This window comes from Sphaerodactylus townsendi, linkage group LG07 (genome assembly GCF_021028975.2).
Source record: "Sphaerodactylus townsendi isolate TG3544 linkage group LG07, MPM_Stown_v2.3, whole genome shotgun sequence".
NCBI lineage: Eukaryota > Metazoa > Chordata > Lepidosauria > Squamata > Sphaerodactylidae > Sphaerodactylus > Sphaerodactylus townsendi.
In genome coordinates, this window is record NC_059431.1 from 101,980,857 (window position 1) to 102,005,172 (window position 24,316).

Consider the following 24,316-nt stretch of genomic DNA (forward strand, 5'->3'; position numbering starts at 1 on the left):
AGTTGTGGAGAGAGGAAGAGAAAGGAGTTTGTCAGCTGCTCTGAGATCCCTTAAAGAGCGAGAAAAGTAATGTATAAAAACCAATCCTTCTTATTCTGGGTTATTTAGAGGCTACCATGCAGGTATATTTTGTACTAGAATAGCACCTGGATCCCTTAGGCCAAATCTGGCTCCATGGGGGATCATGCGTGTATAGAAACAGTAAGGTAGTCTATAGAACGTCCTGGCAGGTCACAGGTGTTGAGGGTGAAGACTGGAGAATTGGCTCAGTTCTTCCACCTCTCCTCAAGTGGAAGAGGTCGCTGCAGACTTGCAGGCGACCCTGGCTATGGAGCAGGACTTTAGAAATTCAACTGATCGAGTTTTGCTTAGGACTGCGCAATCAGTTCCAGAGAAACACCACAGCTGCTGAGCCAGCAACTGCTTTTACAAGGAAGGGGAAATGAGAGGCAGGAAATCTTGTCACTGAAAGCAGCTCAGAGAAGCCCTCCTGAATCAGATGAACTGTACACAAGCCTCTAGGCTCCAGCCTCCAAGTGGAGTTTGGAGCTCTGCCAGAAATGCAGTCTACAAAAATCTGTTTCTCTAGAGAAAATAGATGCTTTGGAAGGTGAACGCCATGCAGTTATGCCCCACTGAGAGTTCCCCTGTCCCCAAACTTTCTTTTCCCAGGCTTTTCCTCCAAATCTCCAGAAACTGGCTGACCTGGAGTCAGCAATCCTAATTTTAGGCCAGTATAGCTCCAGGTCTTTGATAACAGGCAAGGATAATGAATTGGGCTTGAAACACACACACAAATAATAGTCTGTGAGCATATGCTGAGTGTCTTTTCCTTTACTGAAGTCGCTTTTCCATGTATCTGGGCTTTTGACATACAGTGTCTGCTTCTGGCTGAGCCCAGTTAAATTTCACTTGGACTACTTTTTAAAATGGAAAAGAAAAATATTACATCTACGTACTCTGCTAGCTACCCACCTACCCACTTATTTTTCAACCACAAGATCCTCAAAGCAGTGTCTTTTTAATGACAATATCCATTTACTGTTTCCTTCCAATATATCATCTTCTTGACACTTTGCTGACTCTGTAGTGCTAGTTGCTAAGTGGGGTATGTTTTTGCTGTTCCTCCCCAGAGATCTGCAAAGCCTTGAGAATTAAAGCAAGGAGGAGGAGTTGCATACAATTAAGGGTTATGTTACAAGCTAATATGGGAGGGCGGGGATATCCCGCCTGTCCCTTTAACAGAGGCTTAATAGAACATTATTAACTAGGCATTAATTGTTTGCTTTCATGCCACTGAAAAGTTTCAGCTGCCTGTTTCCACACATTAAGCCTCTGTTAAAGGGACAGGAGGTGGACGTGGCAACTTTAAGCTTTAGACAGCTATTTATTTAATATCCCATTCCTACCTTTCTCCTCACAGGGACCCAAAGTAGCTTTCATTGTTTTCCTTTCCTCAGTTTTATCCCCACGGCAATACTGTGAGATAGGTTAGATTAACAGTGTGCGACTGGGCCAAGATCACACAGTCCGCTTCCAGGGCAGAGCAGGAATTTTAACCACCACACCATGCTGGCTGTGAGAAATTATACTGCTCTGGATACCTCCACTTTTTTTTTCACTTAGTGACATGCTAAATGTATTTATTCGTTTCGATTTTGTTTGTAGCCTACTTTTTCTCCCCAGTGGGGATCCAAAGCAGGTTAAATTGTTCCCCACTCTTCCTTTTTATATTTGCAAAAACAACCCTGTGAGGTAGGCTAAGCTGAGAGTGTGTGACTGGCCCAAGGTTGCACAGGAGTCTTCTAGGACAAAAAGGGTCTGGGTCTCCAAGAGCTTAGCCCAGCTTTGCCCATACACCCCACTGGGGCACGTGACTGCGTGAGCCTATCCTTTTACATACCTTATAAACTGTTTTGGCTTTAAGGTTTTAGTTTGAAGTCCTAAAAAAACCTGCAAATCAATTTGACCCAAAGACAATGGGTAAAATGAATGTATCTTGAGCTCTGTAACATTGCATTCAAGTCCCTAGAAATCTTTTCCTCTTTGTGAACTCATTCTTAGATTACAGTAGATCTATACTGCCAGAAGAATGGAGTGCCAAAGGAGGGGCACAGTCTCAGTGGTAGATCAGATTGGCCCACTTCAACCAGCAAGAGAGGATTTCACGAATACCATGCAAGCAGAAAAGCATCACATCCGGGAAAAAGAGGAGTGGGCAAGAGCAGGGCAGGCCCAAGGATTTTTGGCACCCTAAGTAAATGACTTTGCCATCCCTGTTCCATGCCATGGCAAAACTGCCCCCACTGGGCAAGGGCCATGGCTTGTGGTGATGCCACACTGCTTGATTGGGTCAAACTGGGAAGCAAAAATAGTCCTGGAAAAAATTAGTGCTCCAACCACCACTTCCAAGAAGTGAAGGAAGAAGAGAAGAGTTTGGATTTATGCTCTGCCTTTCTCCCCATTAAGGAGTCTCAAAGCAGCTCACAGACTCCTTCTCTTCTTCTCCCCACAACAGACACCTTGGGAGGTAGGTGGGGCTGAGGGGGACTGTGACTACCCCAAGGTCACCCAGCAGGCTTCATGTGGAGGAGCAAGGAAACAAACAAGGAAACAGGTGGAAAAGTGGGGAATCAAACCCAGTTCTTCAGATTACAGTCCACTGTCCTTAATCACTACACCACGCTGGAAAGAGCATGCTCACCATAGGTCCCCCACTGGGCCAGAAATGCTGCCCAAGGTTACCACTTAGTGGAGCAGATCCCAATGCCACAGGTGAATGAAACAGTGAAAGGATTGGTTGTGGCATCACTGCACCTCGGGGCCCAGGGCAGTCACCTAGCTGTGCCTGATGCATGGACTGGTCCTGGGCCAGAACCCGTGGGCCTAGTATTGTACTCACCTTTCTCCACACAGGTCAGCGTTCAAACTGGGTGACTCCACCTGCCATCTGAGGGTTGTTCTATTCCAGTGATGGTGAACCTTTTCGAGACCGAGTGCCCAAATTGCAACCAAAACCCCACTTATTTATCGCAGTGCCAATATGGCAATTTAACCTGAATACTGATAATAATTTAGAAAAAAACAGTTTGGCTCCAAGGCACGCGTTACTCGGGAATAAGCTGGATGAAGCAACCGTGCAACACTTCAAATGGGTGAATCACTACCCTAGGAGGGTTTACTCAGAAGCAAGCCCCATTGTCAGCAACCGAGCTTACTGCCAGGTAAAGGATTGTGCCCAGGCCAGCCTAGATATGTGTGTGTATGGGGTGTGTGTGTGTGTGATTTTCCGCTCCCCTTACATGACAAACTCTGCACGTGTGCCCACAAAAAAGGCTCTGAGTGCCACCTCGGGCACCCGTGCCATAGGTTCGCCACCGCTGTTCTATTCCCTCAGGCCTTGTTATCACTCTTCTGCCACATGTTCAAACACACTTCAGGAGAAAGTGGCTGTTTAGCTTCCTACACGCATATTTTAATGGGACTTCACGAGTCTAGCTGTTTTGGCTCTCGCCACCCTAAAGGGTAGGAAGAATCCTGATACTGTTCAAGGCAGCTTCTGTCAACAAAAGTTGACAATAGTAAGGGGGCAAGTAAATTATCCCTGGACACTCCACATAGTCATAACTAGATTCAGCATAGACAACGACTCTCCAGGGCCATGGGGTAGAATAATGTCAGACATGTGATAACAGCCCACCTAGAGAATTTTATTCAATTTGAAACTAAAAGAACAGAACGTGATACCATTTTTCTGTTTTCCATACCACAAAAAACAGCCCTGTGTGCAGATGGGAGTGGACATATATGCAATCCAGGTACAGTGGGGTCTGCTGGATTTTTCTTTCAGTAATTCCCACATTACTTATGACACATTTACAGCTCGAACATGCAATTAAAAACCTGTTTATCCAGATATGAGGCCTTTGGTTGTATTTTTACAGTATTTGCATGTCCACTCTTACAAGCAGATAAATACACGTGTGTATTTATTTTTATTTTGTTAAATGTAATACCCCACCCTTTCCTGTAACAAGAACATGTCTACAAGCAGGGTTGCCAGTTGTGGATTGGGAAACCCCTGGAGATTTTGGGGGGTGAAGACTGAGTAGGGTGGAGTCTGAGGGGAGGGACCTCAGCAGGACCTAACGCCACTCCCTCTTCCGAAGTGGCCATTTTCTCCAGAGGAATTGATGTTGTTCCCCAAGAGATCAATTGAAGCCGCGGGAGATTGCCAGATGTTACCTGGCAGTTGGGAACCCTAGCTACAGATTCGTGCAGTTAGTGCTGCCTGTTTTCCACACGCAAGGCTACAAAGTGGCACGTGTAAATGCGCCTAGTTCAGCTCTTTCAGAATGTGCGTTTTTCACGCAGATCACGCCACCATTGTGTAAAAGGACACCCCCCCCCCCCCACCTCCCCGGGTTCAAAACTGTCCAAGAACACTTAGAAGGGTCAGGATTGATTGAATGGACAAGACTGAGCAGATCCAAGCCACGCCCCTTCTCTGTCCCCCTCCCTCCCTGCACCGTCAGCAGCCCAAACGAGGCGCGAGGGAGGGGAAGGAACGCGCGCTGATTGGCCACGACCCTTCTTCGGAGAGAGCTGGAGAGGGGGAGACGAGCAGTCACGTTGGTTGGGCAGCGTGTTTCATAAAGCCCGCCTGCCCTAGGCGACGATTGGCTCTCGGACGCCCCCGGTCTTCATGTGATTGGTGGATTCTTCTCGTCGATCAGATAACTTTCCGGGGACGTGAGGGGAAGAGGGCGGAGGGAGAAGCTTGACGGGCTGAGAGAGAAAACGGCTCGTGGAGGCCGGAAGTAGTGAGCGTCGCCTTCTGCCACCTCTCCCTCGGGATCCGTTAAACGGCCGATTCCGCTTCTTCGAGCTCGACTTTTCCTAGTCCGCCCGCGGCCGTTGCGTCGGTTGGCTCCACCCCTCCCTCTGTCGCCCATGGCCGAGTTCGATCTGTTCGGCGCGCCCCAGCCGGCGGGCAACGGGATGCTGGGCGGCGGGGAGGAAGACCCGGCCGCCGCCTTCCTGGCCCAGCAGGAGAACGAGATCGCGGGCATCGAGAACGATGAAGGCTACAACATCCTTCAGAACGGCGAAGGCTTCAACATCCTGGAGAACGGCGAGGTGCCGGCGGGGATGCAAGGCGCCGAAGGTGAGGATCAGCAGGTTCACACGTGCAGGACTTTTCACGTGATGGCGGGAGGAGGGAGCCAATGTGCGTGAGCCCGCAGAGCGCCTCCCCTGCCTCTGCACGCAGAGGGCTTTCAAGTCTGTTTGAAACCCAGGTCTCTTTCCACCAGCCCGTCCACACGTTCTAGAGTCGTCCTAGGAAGACCGTGACACGAATCCGCCACAGATTAGCTAGTCTGGTCTTGAGCAAATCGCCTCTGGCCTCGGCGTCCCTTCAGCCTGGTCTACCCGGCTCTTTCTCCTTGCATTTTCGCAACAATCCTGTGTGATGGTAAAATGGGTTGCTCTATTTCTAAATGCAAGGAGGGACACACTTTACATGCTTCCCCCTTATAGAAATATTGCCGTTTGCAATTTTGTTGGCCTCCCTTCTCTCTTTCCATCCCCTTTTTTCTTATACGGGCTTGGGGGGGTGGGTGGGATCACCTCTCTTGGGCATGTTTTAGCACCATAAGTTAACTTGTTTTATACATGACTGATACCTTTGAGTTTGATTTTTTAAAATTTAAATGATATTTATTTGTAAATTACGATTACATGTATTGGAAGCCGCTCGGAGCCTTCTTAGGGCGTCAAATCCAACATATAATTGTAATAATCTTTGTGGGAGAGGCTCCAACCTTAGCCTGTTTTACTTTGTGCTGGTTTTCCACTTTATAGGGAATTAGTGAGGTAGGGGGACTGTAGCAAATGTAGTGTAAAATGTTATAGACATGTCTTTCCCTTCTTTAATTCACCACCTCCTTCTTTTGTCTGTGTAGATCAGGCCTGAATGCAGGAAAGTGAGTCCATAAGATTCTGAAGTGGTGGAATGACCAGTGCTGCTTCCTCCCGGGGGGTTTCTCATTTTTAGTCCTCTTTTGTAACACAAATTCTTATCCTATGAAACTGCCTTATACCAAATCAGACCATTGGTCATAAGAACATAAGAACTAGCCTGCTGGATCAGACCAGAGTCCATCTAGTCCAGCACTCTGCTACTTGCAGTGGCCCACCAGGTGCCTTTGGGAGCTCACATGCAGGAGGTGAAAGCAATGGCCTGCTGCTGCTGCTCCTGAGCACCTGGTCTGCTAAGGCATTTGCAATCTGAGATCAAGGAGGATCAAGATTGGTAGCCATAGATCGACTTCTCCTCCATAAATCTGTCCAAGCCCTTTTTAAAGCTATCCAGGTTAGTGACCATCACCACCTCCTGTGGCAGCATATTCCAAACACCAATCACACGTTGCGTGAAGAAGTGTTTCCTTTTATTAGTCCTAATTCTTCCCCCCAGCATTTTCAATGAATGCCCCCTGGTTCTAGTATTGTGAGAAAGAGAGAAAAATTTCTCTCTGTCAACTGGTCCATTCAGGCCAGTATTATCGCTTCAGACTGACAGTGCTGTCCACCAGTATTTCAGGCAGAGGTCACTCACATTACCAGCAGCTTAATCCTGGTAACTGGAACGCCAGGGAATGACTTAACCTGGGATCTTCTGCAAGCTATACAGACAGTCTGGATTACCTGTCTACCAAGCAAATGCTTGGCTACTTTGGCTCCTCCCTCTCTGCAACCCCCTTCCTAAAATAGAATAAAATGGGGGGCAGAATCTCTGTTTGCAAGCAGAAGGTCCCACATTCAATCCTCAGCATTCCCCATTCAGAAGAATAGATAGGTGATAGGCCTCTGCCTAGCCCTGGACGCCCACTTATTGCCTGTTTGAGTAAAGATAATATAGACTTCTGGTTATAAAGCAGTTTTGGGTGTCCATGGGAGTGTTATTGCCTAGACTTTGTATGCTGTGTGTGTTTGAACATGGGAGATCCTCAACACGCAATCCATCGTCTGCTGTGGTTGTACAATGCCTCTTCTGATCCGCAATGCAGGAATATTAGGTCAAAATATTACTGCAAGAATGTCTGCTTGCAGCAGAGAGACTGAGTGAATTCACCCAGTGATGATTTGAGAAAGTAGTCCATCTGGCCTCTCCCCCTTACCATTGAAAACGCAGCTCAATCATTGATAATTTGTTTTCTTGTTAAGGGTTCCCTAAAACCTCCTTCCTGAAATAAGCAGCCCAATCCTGCCTAATGGTGTAGTGGTTAAGAGCAGGTGGACTTTAATCTGGGGGACTGGGTTTCATTCCCCACTCCTCCATATGAGTGGCAGACTCTTATCTGCGAAATTGGATTTGTACCCACTCTCCTCCATATGAAGCCTGCTTGATGACCTTGGGCTTATTCACAGTTCTCTCAGAACTCTCTCAACCCTACCTCCCAAGGTGTCTGTTGTGGGGAAAGGAAGAGAAGAAATTTGCAAGCCACTTTCGACTTCTTATTGTTGGAGAAAAGCGGGATGTAAATCCAAACATTTTCTGATAGGAAGGCTTGCCTTGAAATAAACCATTGAGAAAATGCATGGGGGTTGAATGGACAACTGTAGCTTGGGGAGTGCATTGTACGCTTTCTTTACCGTGAGTTTATTTTTCTCTCTATGATCTCTGTCTACTCTCCCCTCCCCCTCCCCGTTTCACTAATTTACCTGAATGTCGCTATCTGTTTAAAGGAAAGGATTCCTTGAGTAGGAAGTAACTTCTTGCAACCTTACCTGATACTGTACTGAGAGGAGGCTGAGAAGAGTCATGCTTTAGTGAGGAGGTGAGACCGGAGGAGCTATCTGAGTCCAGACTATAGTTTCATTCAATACTACACAATGTTGCTGTTAAACTGTGCTACACACCTCACCTAAAAATAATACTTTTGGGCTTTGCAAAAACACATGTTATGTTAAATTTAATTTATATACCGCCCTCCCCCCGAAGGGCTCAGAGCGGTGAACAAATGCAAATAATAATACAACCAATAATACATGATAGATACAATACATCAGAACAAAATACCTAACAGAAACTCAATAGCTCTTAGCAATATCTAATATCAGGTTAACATTAACACAATTCACCACAGTAATTTAACATCCACATAATAAACATCATTAACAGGTTCAACATCATTTCTTAACTATACCACATAATAATATTCATAACGTAGAACATCAACAACAAAACCACATAACATCTGCACAGGTGTATATAACAACATACTTATTAATCCTTATAACCAACAATAGAACCCATCCCACAATAGAACAAATTTTTTAACTTGACAGTAATAACAAAAAATCAGATGGCGACTTCCTCTAAAATCATGCTTGGTTCCTCCCAGTATCTGCAAGTATTTACACAGGCCAAGCTCATCTTACTCTGCGATGTTTTTAGAGAGAAACAGTGTGATCCTAAGCAGAATCGCATCCTTCTAAGACCGCTGACTTCAGTGGACTTAGAAAGTTGTCCCTTTGTTTAGGATTGCACTGTGTGGTGTTTTTTGTTAATGTGCTTTGGTCTCATCCAACATGAGCCTAATAACACATCCAAATTGACACAGTGAGTGCAATTGAAGCAGATCATTCATGGACAGGTGGAAGTGACTGCTACTCTGGGGTGCAGCGTGGCTAGGATTGCATATATGGCTTTGCAGTTGTGGACTGAATCGTGCTGGGTTCATGTCCCAGTGATGGAACTGGCCCTCCCACTTGAAACACCTCCTTTAATCTCATTGTGATGGTTTAGCTATGGGAAGGATCCATAATAGTTTGAGACATCTGGTAGAAAAGTAGGTCAGCTTGCTTTGGGGGGGGGGGGGGCTTCTCCCACAAGCTCTTTGAGATGTTTTGTTGCATCCTGATGATTTTCAGAGATTAAGGGGGAGGGACTGTGGCTTAGTTGTAGGACGCCTGCTTTGCTTGCCGGCATCTTGGTTTCGTCCCCAGCGTCTCCAGGTAGAAGGGTCAAGCAGTCGTTCCTGTGAAAGAGATGCTGCCAACCTGACACTTTGGAGAGCCACTGCCGGTCTGAGTAGACAATACTGACCTTGGTGCGCCACTGGTTTAATTCAGTGTCGTGTACCTTCATGTGTCCATGTGAGTGTGAAATAGATCAGAATTCACAGGGTCAGTCAATGAACTAGCTCAGTGCTGCGGTTCTTAACGTTCCGTGTCTTCATTCAGACTGCAAGTCTCTTCAGTAAACACATGCCAACCTTTCTGTCATACAAAGTGTACAGGATGGCTTCCATCAGGAGGAAAGAATTGGGATAAAGATGCTAACTCTTCTTTTTTGGAGATTCTCTGCAAAGTTCTAACTTTTGTGCAGCCTGTTCTAATGTACTTTAGAAGAAGAAGAAGAGTTTGGATTTATATCCCCCCCTTTCTCTCCTGCGGGAGACTCAAAGGGGCTTACAATCTCCTTGCCCTTCCCCCCTCACAAAAAACACCCTGTGAGGTGGGTGGGGCTGAGAGAGCTCCGAGAGGCTGTGACTAGCCCAAAGTCACCCAGTTGGCGTGTGTGGGAGTGCACAGGCTAATCTGAATTCCCCAGATAAACCTCCACACCTCAGGCGGCAGAACTGGGAATCAAACCCAGTTCCTCCAGATTAGATATACAAGCTCTTAACCTCCTACGCCGCTGCTGCTTTAGCATTCCACTTGCAGGCCGCCTCTGGGTGAATGATAATTGCAACCCTAAGTCTTCTCCTATAAGCAGTTGGGATCGCTTTGTATAAAATTATGATGGGCGCTGGGAGAAGTGAAAAATCCCGAAGCTACAATCCTAAGGACTCTTGTTAGAGATCAAGTCCTGTGGAAGGTGGAGCTTTCCTGCAACGATAAATAATAGTTTCCACCCGTACAGATTCACGTAAGCTAGCCAAAAGAGCAGTCCTGTCATTTGGTTTTTCAAATTAGCTTCAGTGTCCCATAGATGTTAAATTCAGTCTTTCTAGATAAGTGCATATCCCTCCCCTTATTTTTAGAAAAACCTGTTGTGGTTAAAACATCACTGAAAGTAGAAATGGTTTTTCCAGTTTGGGGTGTGGGGTTCATGTGTGAAATCTGGGTGGGCTTAAATTCTGGATAAGAGTTGTTAATGGTGTCTGAAATCCTTGGGATTATAGGTTATCTTGTCTGTAAGAGAACGAGCGAGTCTTCCATTCTGGCATGTTTAAAGGTCCCACACTGTGCCCTTATTTCTCAGTTCAAAAAAGCGAACTACTGATTTGGGCTGTTGGTTTCATCAGAAAAAGTGGCATTTAGAAACATACTTTCTGGAAACAATGAGGCCCACTTCTGAAAAGAAATACTGTATTAGTACACAGTTATTTAGATCAAAATGCTCTCTGATCAACTAGATCTGGGAATCAGTTGTCCTGTATTCACATTTCTTTCCAGCTGCTGGCTTTATAGGATAGGTAAGAAATGCAAAATTAATCTATGTAGACAAGAATGGCGAAGAGCTCGGCTGAATTGTTTTTGAGATGGAAATATCACTCCGAATGTGGAGGGCTGAGAGTGAGCGTGGTGTAGCGGTTAAGAGTGATCGACTGAAACCTGGAGAACTCGGTTCCATTTCCACTCCTTCACATGTAACCTGCTGGATGACCTTGGGAGACTCTCAGTTTTCTCAGAACTCTCTCAGCCCATTTGGAGGCAGGCAACGGCAACCCATTTTGGAACGTCTCCTGCCTTGAAAGGCCTGCTGGGTAGCCAGAAGTCAGCTGTGACTTGACAGCACATGCACATATGCGCATGCATTCTACAGTCATGGTGCCACTGAGAGCTTTGTGTGGGTGCTGTGGAATCACAAGGAGCCCATAATTGATGAAGTGTCATGTTTAATAGTCCTGCTCAACCATGGTGCAGTATAGCCTTAAACGTTGCTTTCATCATAAACCCCATTTCTTCACACCTATCACTAGCTGAGTGGTTTGCAGACTTGTGTTCCAGCAAATTTGGGGGTTCTTCAGTGAGAGGGACTAAATCTGGTCATGGTTGCAGTTATAGCTCTTGTTCGGAAACAGGCAGCTGTTAAGGGACATCGTCCTCCGGAGGCCTTCACGGGACTTAACATGAGCCAAACGTGCCCTTAGAACTTGCCTAAGGATCCTGCTCAGACCTTCACCTGACAAGCTGATATGGAAAGAGTTCCCTGAAGTTAGCAAACTTGAAAGCTTCTTATGAATATTACAGTTGTGTTCTGTGGGCTTGGCATGTAAGGAGTGGTGTAGTGGTTAAGAGCAGGTGCATTATAATCTGGAGGAACTGGGTTTGATTCCCTGCTGCCTGAGTTGTGGAGGCTTATCTGGGGAATTCAGATTAGCCTGTGAACTCCCACACACGCCAGCTGGGTGACCTTGGGCTAGTGACAGTTCTTCTGAGCTCTCTCAGCCTCCCCTGCCTCACAGGGTGTTTGTTGTGGGGAAAGGAGACCCTTTGAGTCTCTTTACAGGAGAGAAAGGGGGGATATAAATCCAAACTCTTCTTCTAAACAAGGCCACATGTTAACTTTGCATACTCTCTGTCCAGAGATCCCCAGATTGATTTTCCATGATGTGTATTTCTCTCCTCGGTTGAATAGGGAATCCCAATCTTCTTTCTGTATGGAGGCTGTCTCTGGCCTTCAGAGGTGCTCTGAGTGCTTTTTCGAACTACAACATCATGATGTTACGCTAAGTCCTGGCCTTCCTCATAGGAATGGGTCTTGCCAGCCACAGAGTTTGTCTGGTGATCATGGCCTACCAAAATGTGAAACACCTCTGTATGGGTGCTGTGTGGTTTCCGGGCTGTATGGCTGTGTTCTAGCAGCATTCTCTCCTGACGTTTCGCCTGCATCTGTGGCTGGCATCTTCAGAGGAGTTGATGTTGGAAAAGCAAGTGGAGTATATATCTGTCCAGGGTGTGTGGGGACTGTCCAGGGTGGGTGGGGAAACCTTGTCTGTGAGTAACAAAGGCGGCAACCAGGTCAATAGTTGAGGGCATCTGAATAGAAGTATGAGTAACAATGAAGACTATAGCCTGGGAGTAACCCTGTAGATAGCAAGGTCTATCTACAGATAGATCTTCATCAGATAGATCTTCATCAGATAGATCTTCTATCTACAGATAGATCTTCATCAGATCCTCTGTCATCCTCTGAAGATGCCAGCCACAGATGCAGGCGAAACGTCAGGAGAGAATGCTGCTAGAACACGGCCATACAGCCCGGAAACCACACAGCACCCAAGTGATTCCGGCCGTGAAAGCCTTCGACAATACACTCCTCTGTATGCTGATCATTTTCAGCTTAAGGGGGGGGGGGATCTTACTAAAGCTGTGTCTGACCACCTGGAGGCTATTCTTACTTACGATTGGGGCCAGTGACAAGTTTCTACCTCTCTTCACGACAATGGTATGTGCCATTTTGGGCATATTGTCCGTTTTGAGAAATGGCTTGCTTGGTGCGACATCGCAAAAATTTGCCTGTCTGCTGGAGAGAGGTTTCTTTGCAGTCTGTTTTTATACATTGATGTACAAAGGGTGGATATTATTCCATATAAAAAAGAGGAAAAGATGGTGTGACAACTCATTTTCACCTCAGGTTTAACAGATTTAAAAGGTGGTAACAGAAGTGTTGGGACACATTTCCGTTGCTTTGATACATCTAATTTATGTAGAGCTGTCCAATTTCTTGCCTAATGCTTTGCCTGTATCCGGCTAGTTAATTTTGCTAGCTGATTTTTTTACACCCTATTTAATTGTAAGCCCTTAAGCAGGGAGAGCAGCTGTGGATTTCTGGATTTACTTTTTATAACTAACCTTCTGAACTATCTGATTGAATTTGGTGATAGTCTTGAGACGTGTCACTTGGTTGCCAAGTGCTCTTTTCTCTTTTGTTTGGGCGGCTGTTGTTCCTTAGCCGTGTCATTGAAACTAAATAACGCTGTGAGTGAAATTGCATAGTACAAATGACTGGCTGGTTAAGGAGTGGGTGTCTCTGCAAAAATGCCCAGGAGTATAGTGCAAGAATGCTGATGACTCAGACTCAGCAGTTTGGCTGAGTTACTCTGTAATGTGAAAAACAGTGTGGTGGTGCTTTGTTGAAAAGGCACGGGGAGAAATAAGTATAGATCTGGACAGTGTCTTAAAACCAGGTGATGCTGGAGCCGAAACTCATCTAAACTGAAGCGTATTTTTAATCCACATCCATTTTTGACCTGTTCTTTGCATGTTGAGATTCAGATTCCAGTATTTTCCCTGGGGCCACCGTCAATTTCCGTTACAGATTAGATACGTGAAGAGCAAGTGCCTGCCCCGATTAAAATCAAGTGTGAGGCTCCCTGTGGATTCTTCACAGTTCTCAAGAGAGATGGGAAAGGAAAATCGTGCAGTCTTGACCTCCGTGTGCAGGACCTGTTACACATGACTTTAGGCACGTGGCTGACCTTGTTGGTCCGTGATACAGCTGTTGCAAATGTTGAAGCTATGTTTGATTTCTACATTTTGCTTTCTAGCACTGGTTTCTCCGCACTACTTTACAGAACACCGTATCTCTGTGTTCAGGACTGTTGTGCATGCTAAAGGTCAGGTATTTAAAAGCGCACGCTGTAAATGCTGTTCAGTTTTCTGGATTATTTGACCAGCCTGAGCGTGGCTGAACTGCACTGAGAAGTGAGTAATGCTGCATGTAATGAGGTTTGTCCCCTTATTCATCAAGTGTGGTCAGGATTACCTCTAGAGGGGATTGTTGATGATGTCTGGACCCTGCCCTCCTGCTAGGGAGCTTGAGACAGTTTTTAGTTCATCTAGCCCAGGGGTAGGGAACCTGCGGCTCTCCAGATGTTCAGGAACTACAATTCCCATCAGCCCCTACCAGCATGGCCAATTGGCCATGCTGACGAAACTGATGGGAATTGTAGTCCTGAGCTGGAAGCTAGCCTGTCAAGCAGATTTGACTGACACAGTATATAAACTGAGACTGATCAACAGTTTGGGATATGAATGCTTGCCTCTGCACTACGATGGTCCTAGGTCAGTGATGGCGAACCTTTTTGAGACCCAGTGCCCAAATTGCAACCCAAAACCAACTTATTTATCGCAAAGTTCCAACACAGCAATTTAACCCGAATACTGAGGTTTTAGTTCAGAAAAAACAGTTGGCTCCGAGGCATGTGTTACTCGGGAGTAAGCTTGGTGGTAGTCGGTGGCTTTGCTTTGAAGCAACCATGCAACTCTTCCAACGGATGAATCACGACCCTAGGAGGGTTTACTCAGAAGCAAGCCCCGTTGCCAGCAACAGAGCTTACTCCCAGGTAAAGGATCATGCTTTAGTTCTTTGCATGAAAATCAGTGGGGTTTAACAGCGCTTAACAGGGTTACCTACACTGCTTCCCCAAAACTAGGTCTTCGGTTTAATGCTAATAATCGAGCCCAGCGTTCCAGGCCAGCCTAACTGTGTGTGTGTGTGTGGGGGGGGGTGACTCTGTTTGCGCGTGCCCACAGAGAGGGCTCTGAGTGCCACCTCTGGCACCCATGCCATAGGTTCACCACCGCTGTCCTAGGTCTAAACCATTGTTAGTTCATAACATTGTTGCAACAGCTCCTTGGAAATGGGATAGTTAAAGTTAAGATACTGTGAAGGATGGTATTCTACACTTGTGTGAACGGAAAGAGTTGGGTGACCTGGTTCCTCCTGGCTCTCCTGGTGTCCATGAGGGTTCCTTGACCACTTGGTTTCGCCACTTGGGTGCTACAGTTTCCCTTCGTCCTGCTTTTGTTACGGCTGCATGGAACCTTGCCCTCAAGGGTTTCCTGAGCTTCACCGAGGGTGGGAACCGGGTGTCTTTGAGAGTGGGAAGGGAATATCCTGTTGGAACCCTTCCACTGTCAGAACCATGGCATCCAAGCCTAAAAACCAACACTGCCACAAGTGGTAGGAAAGGAGCAACACAGTAAATGTTCTCTCCGTGTTTCCCACAGAACAGATCTCAGTGTGAGCTCCTGTTTGATCAGCGTATGGCCCTGGAGAGTGGCAGAAGGTTGTCTGGTAGTGAAGCTGTGGCGGGAGGGAGAGGAAGCACAGTCAGGACCAGCAGCATTTCCTTCCCCCAGGCACAGACTGAAGCCAGAATGAGCAGAGGGTGGTTTGGGGAGGAGAGTGTCCTTAAAGGGCCAGATGGAGGAAAAGGCCAGCCCTTGGGACTGAGCTTGGGTTGGAAGCAGGGGAAAGGATTGGGGAGGGCAAATTTTGTTTACAAGGTTTTCCATATCGCAGGGGATGCCGTGAGCATAACCCCCGCGATGGGGGTGGGGTGGGGGGACGGACGATGACAACGGTATAGCTCATTGAACGTAAAGCTAGTTAAGCTGCTGGACTGTGTGATTTTTATATTGCCACATAGTATGTACCAGGTTCTGAGTATACTAGATGGAGCAGCCTTCCTGCTTTTTGAAGCAGCTCACTAAAGGATTTTCTTCCTTTTGTTGTCAGATCAGGTTAGAATAGCTCAGTGGGAGAAAAGGTGTCAACTCCGAGCACCCCTTTCCTTTACAAGATCTGTCTTATCTTGTCTGACAGGACATGCTGGCAAAATCCAAAATATGGTTTTATTGCATCTCTGCTTATGTCATTATTTTCTAAGTTAGGCTTCAGAGATACATCTGTGTTGCTTTTCTGTTATGCCACAGGAGAAATATTCTTCCTCCAGTGTGAGGCTGCAATATGTTTAGTAGAAGAAGAGAAGAGTTTGGATTTATACTCCACCTTTCTCTCCTGTAAGGAGACTCAAGGTGGCTTACAAGCTCCTTTCCCCTCCTCTCCCCACAACAGAAACTTAGTGAGGTGGGTGGGGCTGAGAGAGTTCCAAAGAACTGTGACTAGCCCAAGGTCACCCGGCAGGAACGTAGGAGTGCAGAAACACATCTGGTTCACCAGATAAGTGTCCGCCACTCATGTGGAGGAGTGGGGAATCAAACCCGGTTCTCCAGATTAGAATCCACCTGCTCTTAACCACCACACCACGCTCGCTGTCATAGGATATAACAAATCCTCCCAAATCACTAAGTGCAGTTAATCATGTGTTCAGTGAACCTGCTATTTTTCCCCCCATAGTTTTCTTCTATTTTGAATGTGACTAATTCTTGTATTTGAATCAACTACCACATCCTACCATCTGAAGTATGGACTTTTATATATTGACACTTGTATCCCCCGGGGATAAGGCGGCCTATAAGTTCAATAAAATAAATAAATAAATAAAATAAGATGTAGAAGTTGAAAGGAATGTGCCTTTCCCTCAAGCCACTGAAATGGTTCCATTGTCTTTTCCAACTTGAAGGTCCAAGCAAAATCACCACGTGTGGGCATCATGCTGCCTGTTGTTGCTTCCACCATAGTAATCAAGGCAGGTGTACAACAGATACTATCACAGATATTACACCAATGCGTACTCCAACTCACTAAGTATCAATTCAATAATATCTTTCTATCACAAATGATAATTTCAAAAAGTTCAAAAACAATTCCACAGGTAAATACACCATCAAGTATGGCTATAAAACCTCTAGATTAGGTTTTTATTTCGGCAGTCCTTTGTCAAGCCAATCTGAAATGTACAAATACAAGTGTCAGTATATTAAAAACTCTTGTCTAATCCTTTCATTTCATCTAATTAACAAAAACCCAGAGAACCCTTCCATATGCACGTACAATTGTTGTACAAAGTATTTTCTTTCCTTACTCCTCTAGGAGCACAACTGTTTTTCCTTAAGCTACATAAAAAATGAAACATAAAAAATAAAACATTCATATTATTCAAGATTAAACCTAAATTTTCATATGAATAATAATGCAACACTTTTCATAGTGAAGATTCACATACATAATTTCCAAACTGAATTTCAGATTTCACTTGAATGGCTCTTTTTCTATAAGAGCAAAAAAAGGAAGGGGGGGGGGGAGAGAAAGATGAGGAATAAATTCTAAATATATTTGTTCTAAATGTTTTCAAAAGTAGTCAAATGCCTTTCAAAACATACAAGTACACTTACTAATTTAAATTAGACAGAGTTTTTTATATATTGACACTTGTATGTGTACGTTTTAGATTGGCTTGACAAAGGGCTGCTGAAATAAAAACCTAATCTAGAGGTTTTATAGCCATAATTGACAGTGTACTTACCTGTTTTGAACTTTTTGAAATTATCATTTGTGATAGAAAGATATTATTGAAATGATACTCACTTAGTGAGTTGGAGTACGCATTGGTGTAATATTTGTGATAGTACCTGTTGTTGCTTAACATAGCATATGAAATCTTCGTGATTCTCCCCGCTAGATATTTCCAGGAAGGCACCTCTGTACGTTTTTCATCTCTCTCCCACCCTTAAACCTGAATATTTTTTTGCCTTCTAGCCGTTGACTCTCGTAGTCAGTACTGGCATCTAATTGGTATGCACCGTATCTTAGGGCTCATAACAGCTGCAGAATGACTAGTGTATTGGCCAAGCTTCCATGGATTGTGTTCTGTTGGGTGCTTGATGGCTCTTGTTTTCACTATCCAAAGCAGGCACCCAAAACAAGAGGGTTATTGAAGTTCTGTTTGTTTGCCTTGTGTGGTGAATTGACTGTATTGCTGTGACGGATCACATGTCTCCAGCATCTTTGAATATTGGCATTTTGCAATAGTTGAACACCGGTGGCGGTTATAAGAAGCTTTCCCTTCCGATTTTTGGCCTGCCGCTGGTGTCTTCTTGCTGCTGGCGGATGAAACTAGGTCTTGCAGACAGACCTTGTATTTGACAGATGTTTTCCTTAAGATAAGAAACTGCATGCACAATCATAGCTGGGAGTTGGTTCCTTCCTGTTCCTGGCCGTATACTAGTTTGGAATCGGGATAAACAGCCGTGACTTTGATGACTGTCACTGAATTATTTAGGCACTTAAGCTGTGCTGTTGAAATATACATGATGTCAGGAATTGTGTTACTACTAACTCGTTAGCAATACGGCTCCTGGTGTCACATACATTTGTTGGCTTGGGGCCATATTTATAACTGTATGGAGAGAAGATCATGTTCCAAGCCTAGTGAATGGCACATTTCTGCTTCATGAGTACATAAGGAGGGAATCTACAAGATTTGCAGGAGGGATTTCAACCTTTTGGGGCCCATTGCCTCATTGGCTGCCCTCCTACCTGCAGAGCCACTGGCTTCATATGCCTGACTCAGTAGATTGTGGTTCCAACTGCCCCCTCCACCTGTCTGCCACATGTGATGGCCCCTCTCTGCTACGCCCCCTCAAGGCCAACGTAGAAAGTGGCAGCAACTGAGTCATGCTCCCTTGCCTTGTCTTGGAAGCATAGGTAGCATTCCTTCCTTGGAGGCGGTTTAAACCCCCCTCCTTTTTGTTATTCAGGTTTTTGTAAACCTGGCTGCTCCCCCAGGTCTTCAGACAGACCCCCCTCCTCCTAATTTGCACCTAGTCCTATAGTCTGGGTTTTTCTATTGACACAGGGGCCAGGTTTAGAATTAGATGTATGAACAATAGCATTAAAAGTTCTTGACAACAATTGTTTTTGTAATTTTTATCTTAATAACCCAGTAAAAGTAGGCCAGTATTATCCCTGAGTTGCAAGGAGTCAGGGATAGCAGTTTGCTTAAGGTTCTCTGAACTTTTGACGGAGGATTTGAAATGGTGGATTGTCTGGCTCAGGGGTCTGCAACCTGCGGCTCTGCAGATGTTCATGGACTACAGTTCCCATCAGCCCCAGCCAATTGGCCATTCTGGCAGGGGCTGATGGGAATTGTAGCCCATGAACATCTGGAGAGCCGCAGGTTGCAAACCCCTAGTCTGGCTCATGCTCTTAGTCGCTGTGCTGTTCAGTACTTATAGACCATGCTGAGGATCCAGCCTACCTACATATGTACAATTTGACAAAACCTCAGTTTTTCAGTTCCTTTCTAACCTGAATAATTTTCCTGTTGCAGATGCTGTTGATGGAGTGATAAATGGTGACTTCAACCAGGTAACAAGAATCAAAGATAATGTTAAGAATTTTTTAAAAAAATATAATTAGATCAGCCAGTTTGCTCCAGTCATGTCATCTGTATTTCAAGTTGGGTTTTAATTCTGGTTTGTAAGCTGAATTTGTCTTTGTTTGTAACCTGTTTTGGATGTTGTAACCTATTTTGTAACCTTTGTTGTAACCTATTTTGGATACGCTAGAGGCAAGGTGGACCAGAAATGTGTTTGATATTTGGGAGCTTGCAGGCACATACCCCAGTGTTGGGGCAAGCTGGTATGGTAAAGTTCAAACTGTCAACTACTTTAAGAGGCCTGGCTGAGGACTCGGAAAGAGCACTGTGACCTTTTCTTTTCCTAGTGTGAAAAAAGGAGGTGCTTACTATAGTTCTGTGGTGGCGAACCTTTGGCACTCCAGATGTTATGGACTACAATTCCCATCAGCCCCTGCCAGCATGGCCGATTGGACATGCTGGCAGGGGCTGATGGGAATTGTAGTCCATAACATCTGGAGTGCCAAAGGTTCGCCACCACTGCTATAGTTCATCTAAGGATGCCACATGTCTTTGCAACAACCTTGTGAGGTATGTATGGAGTGGAGATTGCTGGTAGGCTTGGAGAAATATGTCCTGCCCCTTTAAGGGAGGTTTAATGTGTAGCAATGGGCAGCTGAATCTTTTCCTGAACCAGAGCGAATAAGATTGCATTTAGAAATGTGCAATTTCCTGAAATTTCGAAGTTCTGCTAGAAAAGTTCTTTGAGTTTTTTTTGGGTGGGGGAGAGTGGGGAGAAATGAAAATATAATACATTCCCTTCCCATCGAACCTAAACTCTTTTACTGAATTAACAACATCAAACATTACAACTTCACACAAAATTATACTGTTTTGAGTATTTATGGAATCCAAAGCGCTGAACTGCTCCCCAGGGGTGGAGCAACTGTTGGTTGGCTTCCACTGCCCTTTCAGCCCCCTTGCGCCAACGGAGCCAGTCTTGCCACAGTTTTTGTGATGTATTTCTGCTTTGGAAAATTTTTTTTCTTTGTCCTTTTTGGGTTTCCTATGCCACGAGAAAGCCCTTTGGAGGGGGCAGGGCAGCGCCAGAGCGGCACCATTCCCACCTGCTTGACAACTCTGGATTGGGCTGATAGTGTTGAATATTTTGCATATTTCTATGATATACACAGAAATTAGGATTATCTAATGCTGTAGATTCTTACATATTTTCATTTCCAAAGGGCAAACGGGTCATCTTTGTAGCTTCCATGCAGTCCCATGAGGCCAGTCACAGAAAAGACCTTTGAAGCTTTCTAGATCTTGCTAAGTTGCAGGAGTGTTCCTCCCCGCTCCCGTCCAGAACTGGTGTGTGATGTCATGCTGGGCTGTTTCTCTTGGAGCACTAGAGTGGTGACTTTCAAACTGGTCTTGAAGTCTCCCTGCGGGGTCCTTCGGTGAAAAGGTTGCTTTGGGCGGACAAACCTTTGTGAGAACTGCGAGCCCGTGTACTGGCTGAGTGCTTTCTGGGGTTTTATTTTCTTTGGGTGCCAGAGGAATATATCCTGGAGGGGTGTGGTGAGCATGCTAACAGCCTAGTTTGCCTTGGGGAAGATATTTGCCTGCCAGATATCTCTACGCCTGCTTGTTTACCGCTGTATGTTTATTCCTTGATTTTAATTTCCAGAGGGCTGTTTCTGGGCTTTGCCTGTCCTTGAAGCGAAAGGACACCCCTGGTCTAGTATGAGGGCGCTTCTTCTTTTCTTCCCCTTTCACCAAAAGATTAACATTCATGGCTGGCATTGACATGGGCTCCATGCAGGCATTCAGCCACCCCTTCTCCCAGCTTCCACCTCTGTTTCTGATGCTTATGATACTACAGTGTGGTTTAGGATCCCTGGCAAAGATTACCTGAACTGTCTTCTGGGTAGTAGGCTGATGGTTTAAGAATCACCAGTCAGCAACCCTCTTCCAATCTTTCATCCTGAATTTTTCAGTGCATTTCCTCTGCAGCTGACTGCGATCCAAGTAACCTCTCTTGCCATCAGTCGTTTTCTTGCGTTCAATCCTGGCCTACCTTTCCAGTCCTCAACTGTCGTATTCTCTGCTTACTGTTAACATGGTTTCACCTGCAGTCGTGCCACCTGAAGCAGAGTTGAGCTTTGCGCGCTGATGACTCTAATAGACTTGCTGTCTCCCTGTGGTTCAGGAGAGCAACGGTCCAACAGACTGCTATGCGGCGATTTCACAAGCTGATCGCCTGCAGACGGAACCGGAGAGCATCCGCAAATGGAGAGAAGAACAGCTGGAGCGCCTAGAGGTTCTAGGTAAGGAAAAGCAGAGCGCCTGGATCAGCCCCAGTTCTTTCTGTGCAGCTTGGCAAGGTGTGAGGGGTTAGCACTAGGGGCTCTGCCGCTTGGTTTGCTAATCATGAGCCTATATTACAGCGCTCACAAATCCCATACACAGGAGAGCCTATATGCTGGCTAGATTTAACATCATGCCATCTCCGCTACATAGAGGAAGACTTAAAGGTCTTCCAAGCGATAAGAGGTTCTGTACCTGTAGCATAGGACAGCTGGATTCCATCCCTCACATTCTCCTGAACTGCTTATTATACCAAGAACTCCGATCCAGCCTGTTATCCCAAGCTATAGTCTCTATGATTGATTATACTGAATTAGATAAAGTAGTTACGCTTTTAAATTGTCAGGATTTTCATTGTTGCCTTATAGTGGCAAAGTCTTTGTCAGAAGTTTGTAAACTGAATGTATGACAAACGCGAAGTTTTTTACTATTCACTTTTTAACTGGAACTGTATTTTTATACTATCGTGTATACTATCGTGTATATGTTTTTATACTATCGTATATGCCAATAAAGGCTTATTGAATTGTAATCATGAGCCATGAGCCGAGACACAGGGAGCCCTCGCCCTTCACTTTCCCTGATTCATAGGCTGTTGTTTTATTGCTTTGGATTGGAGCAAGTGCAGTATTAACTGGTGTTCCAGTTTGCTTTTAAGCATTCTTTATTACTCTGTGTGTTTACTTTGGAAACTGTCTGGAGAGTATGGGGGCCAGGGGTGGTCTTCTCCCCCCCCCCCTCCCCAGATTTGACAGAGGTCTCCTCCTTAGCTCTGTCTTCACTAATGCAGGAGTCAAAAGTTGAGGCCTGTGGGAAGAATTGGACAGAGCCCCTGTTCCTACTACGTAGCAGGACATTGAAGGACCTTCAGTCTGTATCTTGCCTCAGAAGCTCTTTGTTTATCAGTCTTTGGAACTTGGGATTATGTCGGTGGTCAGGGGCTGATCTTTTGCTTATGACCTCAAGGTCCTGAGGATGAGTTGAAGCCATTTTTCTGCTACTGAAATACACGTGATCAGGCACTGCGAGCGTGGGAAGCGTAACTTTTGGAGCTGGTGGTGGCTTCGTCCCAAAAGTGGCTTTCAGTGATGATACTGAGACACCCATGCTATATGAAGCATGTTACACTGATCTAGGGAGATGAGACCTGGCTTAGAGGACTTGATGGACTAGGCTGTGCATTCACAATGTTAAATAAAAATGTGAGGGGGGGAGGGGGAGGCACCCCCTTTATCTTGCATGGTTTAAACCAGTAGTTCTCAACCTTCCTAATGCCGCGACCCTTTAATACAGTTCCTCATGTTGTGGTGACCCCCAACCCTAACATTTATCCATTTTACAGATGGAGAACACTGATGCAGAGAGTCTTAGGCGACCCCTGTGAAAGGGGCGTTCGACCCCCAAAGGGGTCCTGACCCCCAGGTTGAAAACCACCGGTTTAAACCAATCCGTGACATAACATTATTAGATGCTTCCATTTCGCTGTTCCAGTGGATTCTAATCTAATTACTGCCCAACTGGGTAACAAACTAGATATGGTTCTCTGGAGATGCTTCACTTTCAAGCGGGTCTGTGCCTTTAAAGGCCTAGATTGCTTGCAACGAAGAATCTCTCTTTTGGCTAAGTGTTTGCCTGTAAACTGCATTCTCATCTGTCCCTTCAGATGCAAACTCTCGAAAACAAGAAGCAGAATGGAAGGAGAAAGCAATAAAAGAATTGGAAGAATGGTATGCAAGACAGGATGAACAACTACAGAAAACAAAAGTTAACAATAGGTAAGGAGAGGTTGCCAGAGTTTTTGCCCTCTTAACTAGTGCATTGCTGGCTTTCCCTCCAGCACTGCCTGGTGCAGATGTAACATGGACTCCTTGCAAGCTGACTTACATTAGAGCCGGACCAAGAAATGCACTCTTTTCCTTTCTTTGGTGTAAATTACCCCTTTGACTTTCAAGGAGACCCGTGATTGGAGTCAACATCTGCATTGATGGTAGCCCATGGTTAATATTAACCAGCGTTCCATTTTAACCCTGGCAATGGTGTAAGTGCTAAAGCACTTAAAGATCTGACAATGGAGTGGGGCAAATCTGCTGTGGAGAAGGAAGGTGTGTATTGGTTTGGCTGCCTACTGACGCCTCTGTCACGGTTTGCAGGGAAGCAGTGTTGCATCTAAACCAGATCACGGTGGTACATGCAGAGCAAACTCATACAAAGACTTGTGGCACTTTAAAAGACCTCTGGAATGAATTCTTGCCTAATTCCTTCGAGGTGATTCTAGGACCGTGGTGGCGGACCTTTGGCACTCCAGATGTTATGGACTACAATTCCCATTGGCCATGCTGGCAGGGGCTGATGGGAATTGTAGTCCATAACATCTGGAGTGCCAAAGGTTCGCCACCACTGTTCTAGGAAATAAGACCAGAGCTAAAGAATTCTAGCGCATCTGTTAATTTCTGCTTGTTTCTTCTAAATGTATCATTCGTAAATTAGTAGGAGAGGGACTGTGGCTCAGCTGTAGAGCATCCGGTTGCCATGCTGGGGGTCCCAGGTTCAAGCCCCAGCATCTCCAATTAAAGGGTTCAGGTAGGAGATGATGTTGAACGAGCTCTGCCTGAGATCTTGGAGCTCCATGGCTGGTTCGAGTAGGCCAGGGGTCTGCAACCTGTGGCTCTCCAATTGGCCATGCTGGCAGGGGCTGATGGGAATTGTAGTCCATGAACATCTGGAGAGCCGCAGGTTGCAGACCCCTGGATTAGGCAATACTGGCTTTGGCCTGATCAACATGAGGCAGATTCATGTATGCAGTATGAAAAGTTAATAACGGGTGCTTCTTCACATAGCACAGCGCTCCTGTCGGTAAGGAATACTATTTCCAACTCTCGGATTTA

At 45.6% G+C, this 24,316-nt stretch overlaps 1 protein-coding gene across 3 annotated transcripts in view; it reads left to right on the top strand.

Annotated features, from left to right (window-relative positions):
- The first annotated feature begins 4,733 nt into the window (after window positions 1-4,733).
- Window positions 4,734-24,316, top strand: part of CLTA (clathrin light chain A) — a 31,903-nt gene continuing 12,320 nt past the window's right edge. Inside the window, exons 1-4 of one of the 3 annotated variants that reach the window (XM_048502982.1) lie at window positions 4,734-5,167; window positions 19,038-19,075; window positions 21,274-21,391; window positions 23,095-23,206. In XM_048502982.1, coding sequence (XP_048358939.1) covers window positions 4,954-5,167; window positions 19,038-19,075; window positions 21,274-21,391; window positions 23,095-23,206 — 482 coding nt within the window. In that variant the 5' untranslated portion in view covers window positions 4,734-4,953. The remainder of the gene's footprint in view (window positions 5,168-19,037; window positions 19,076-21,273; window positions 21,392-23,094; window positions 23,207-24,316) is intronic. The other 2 variants (XM_048502981.1, XM_048502983.1) reach the window with 2 other exon arrangements.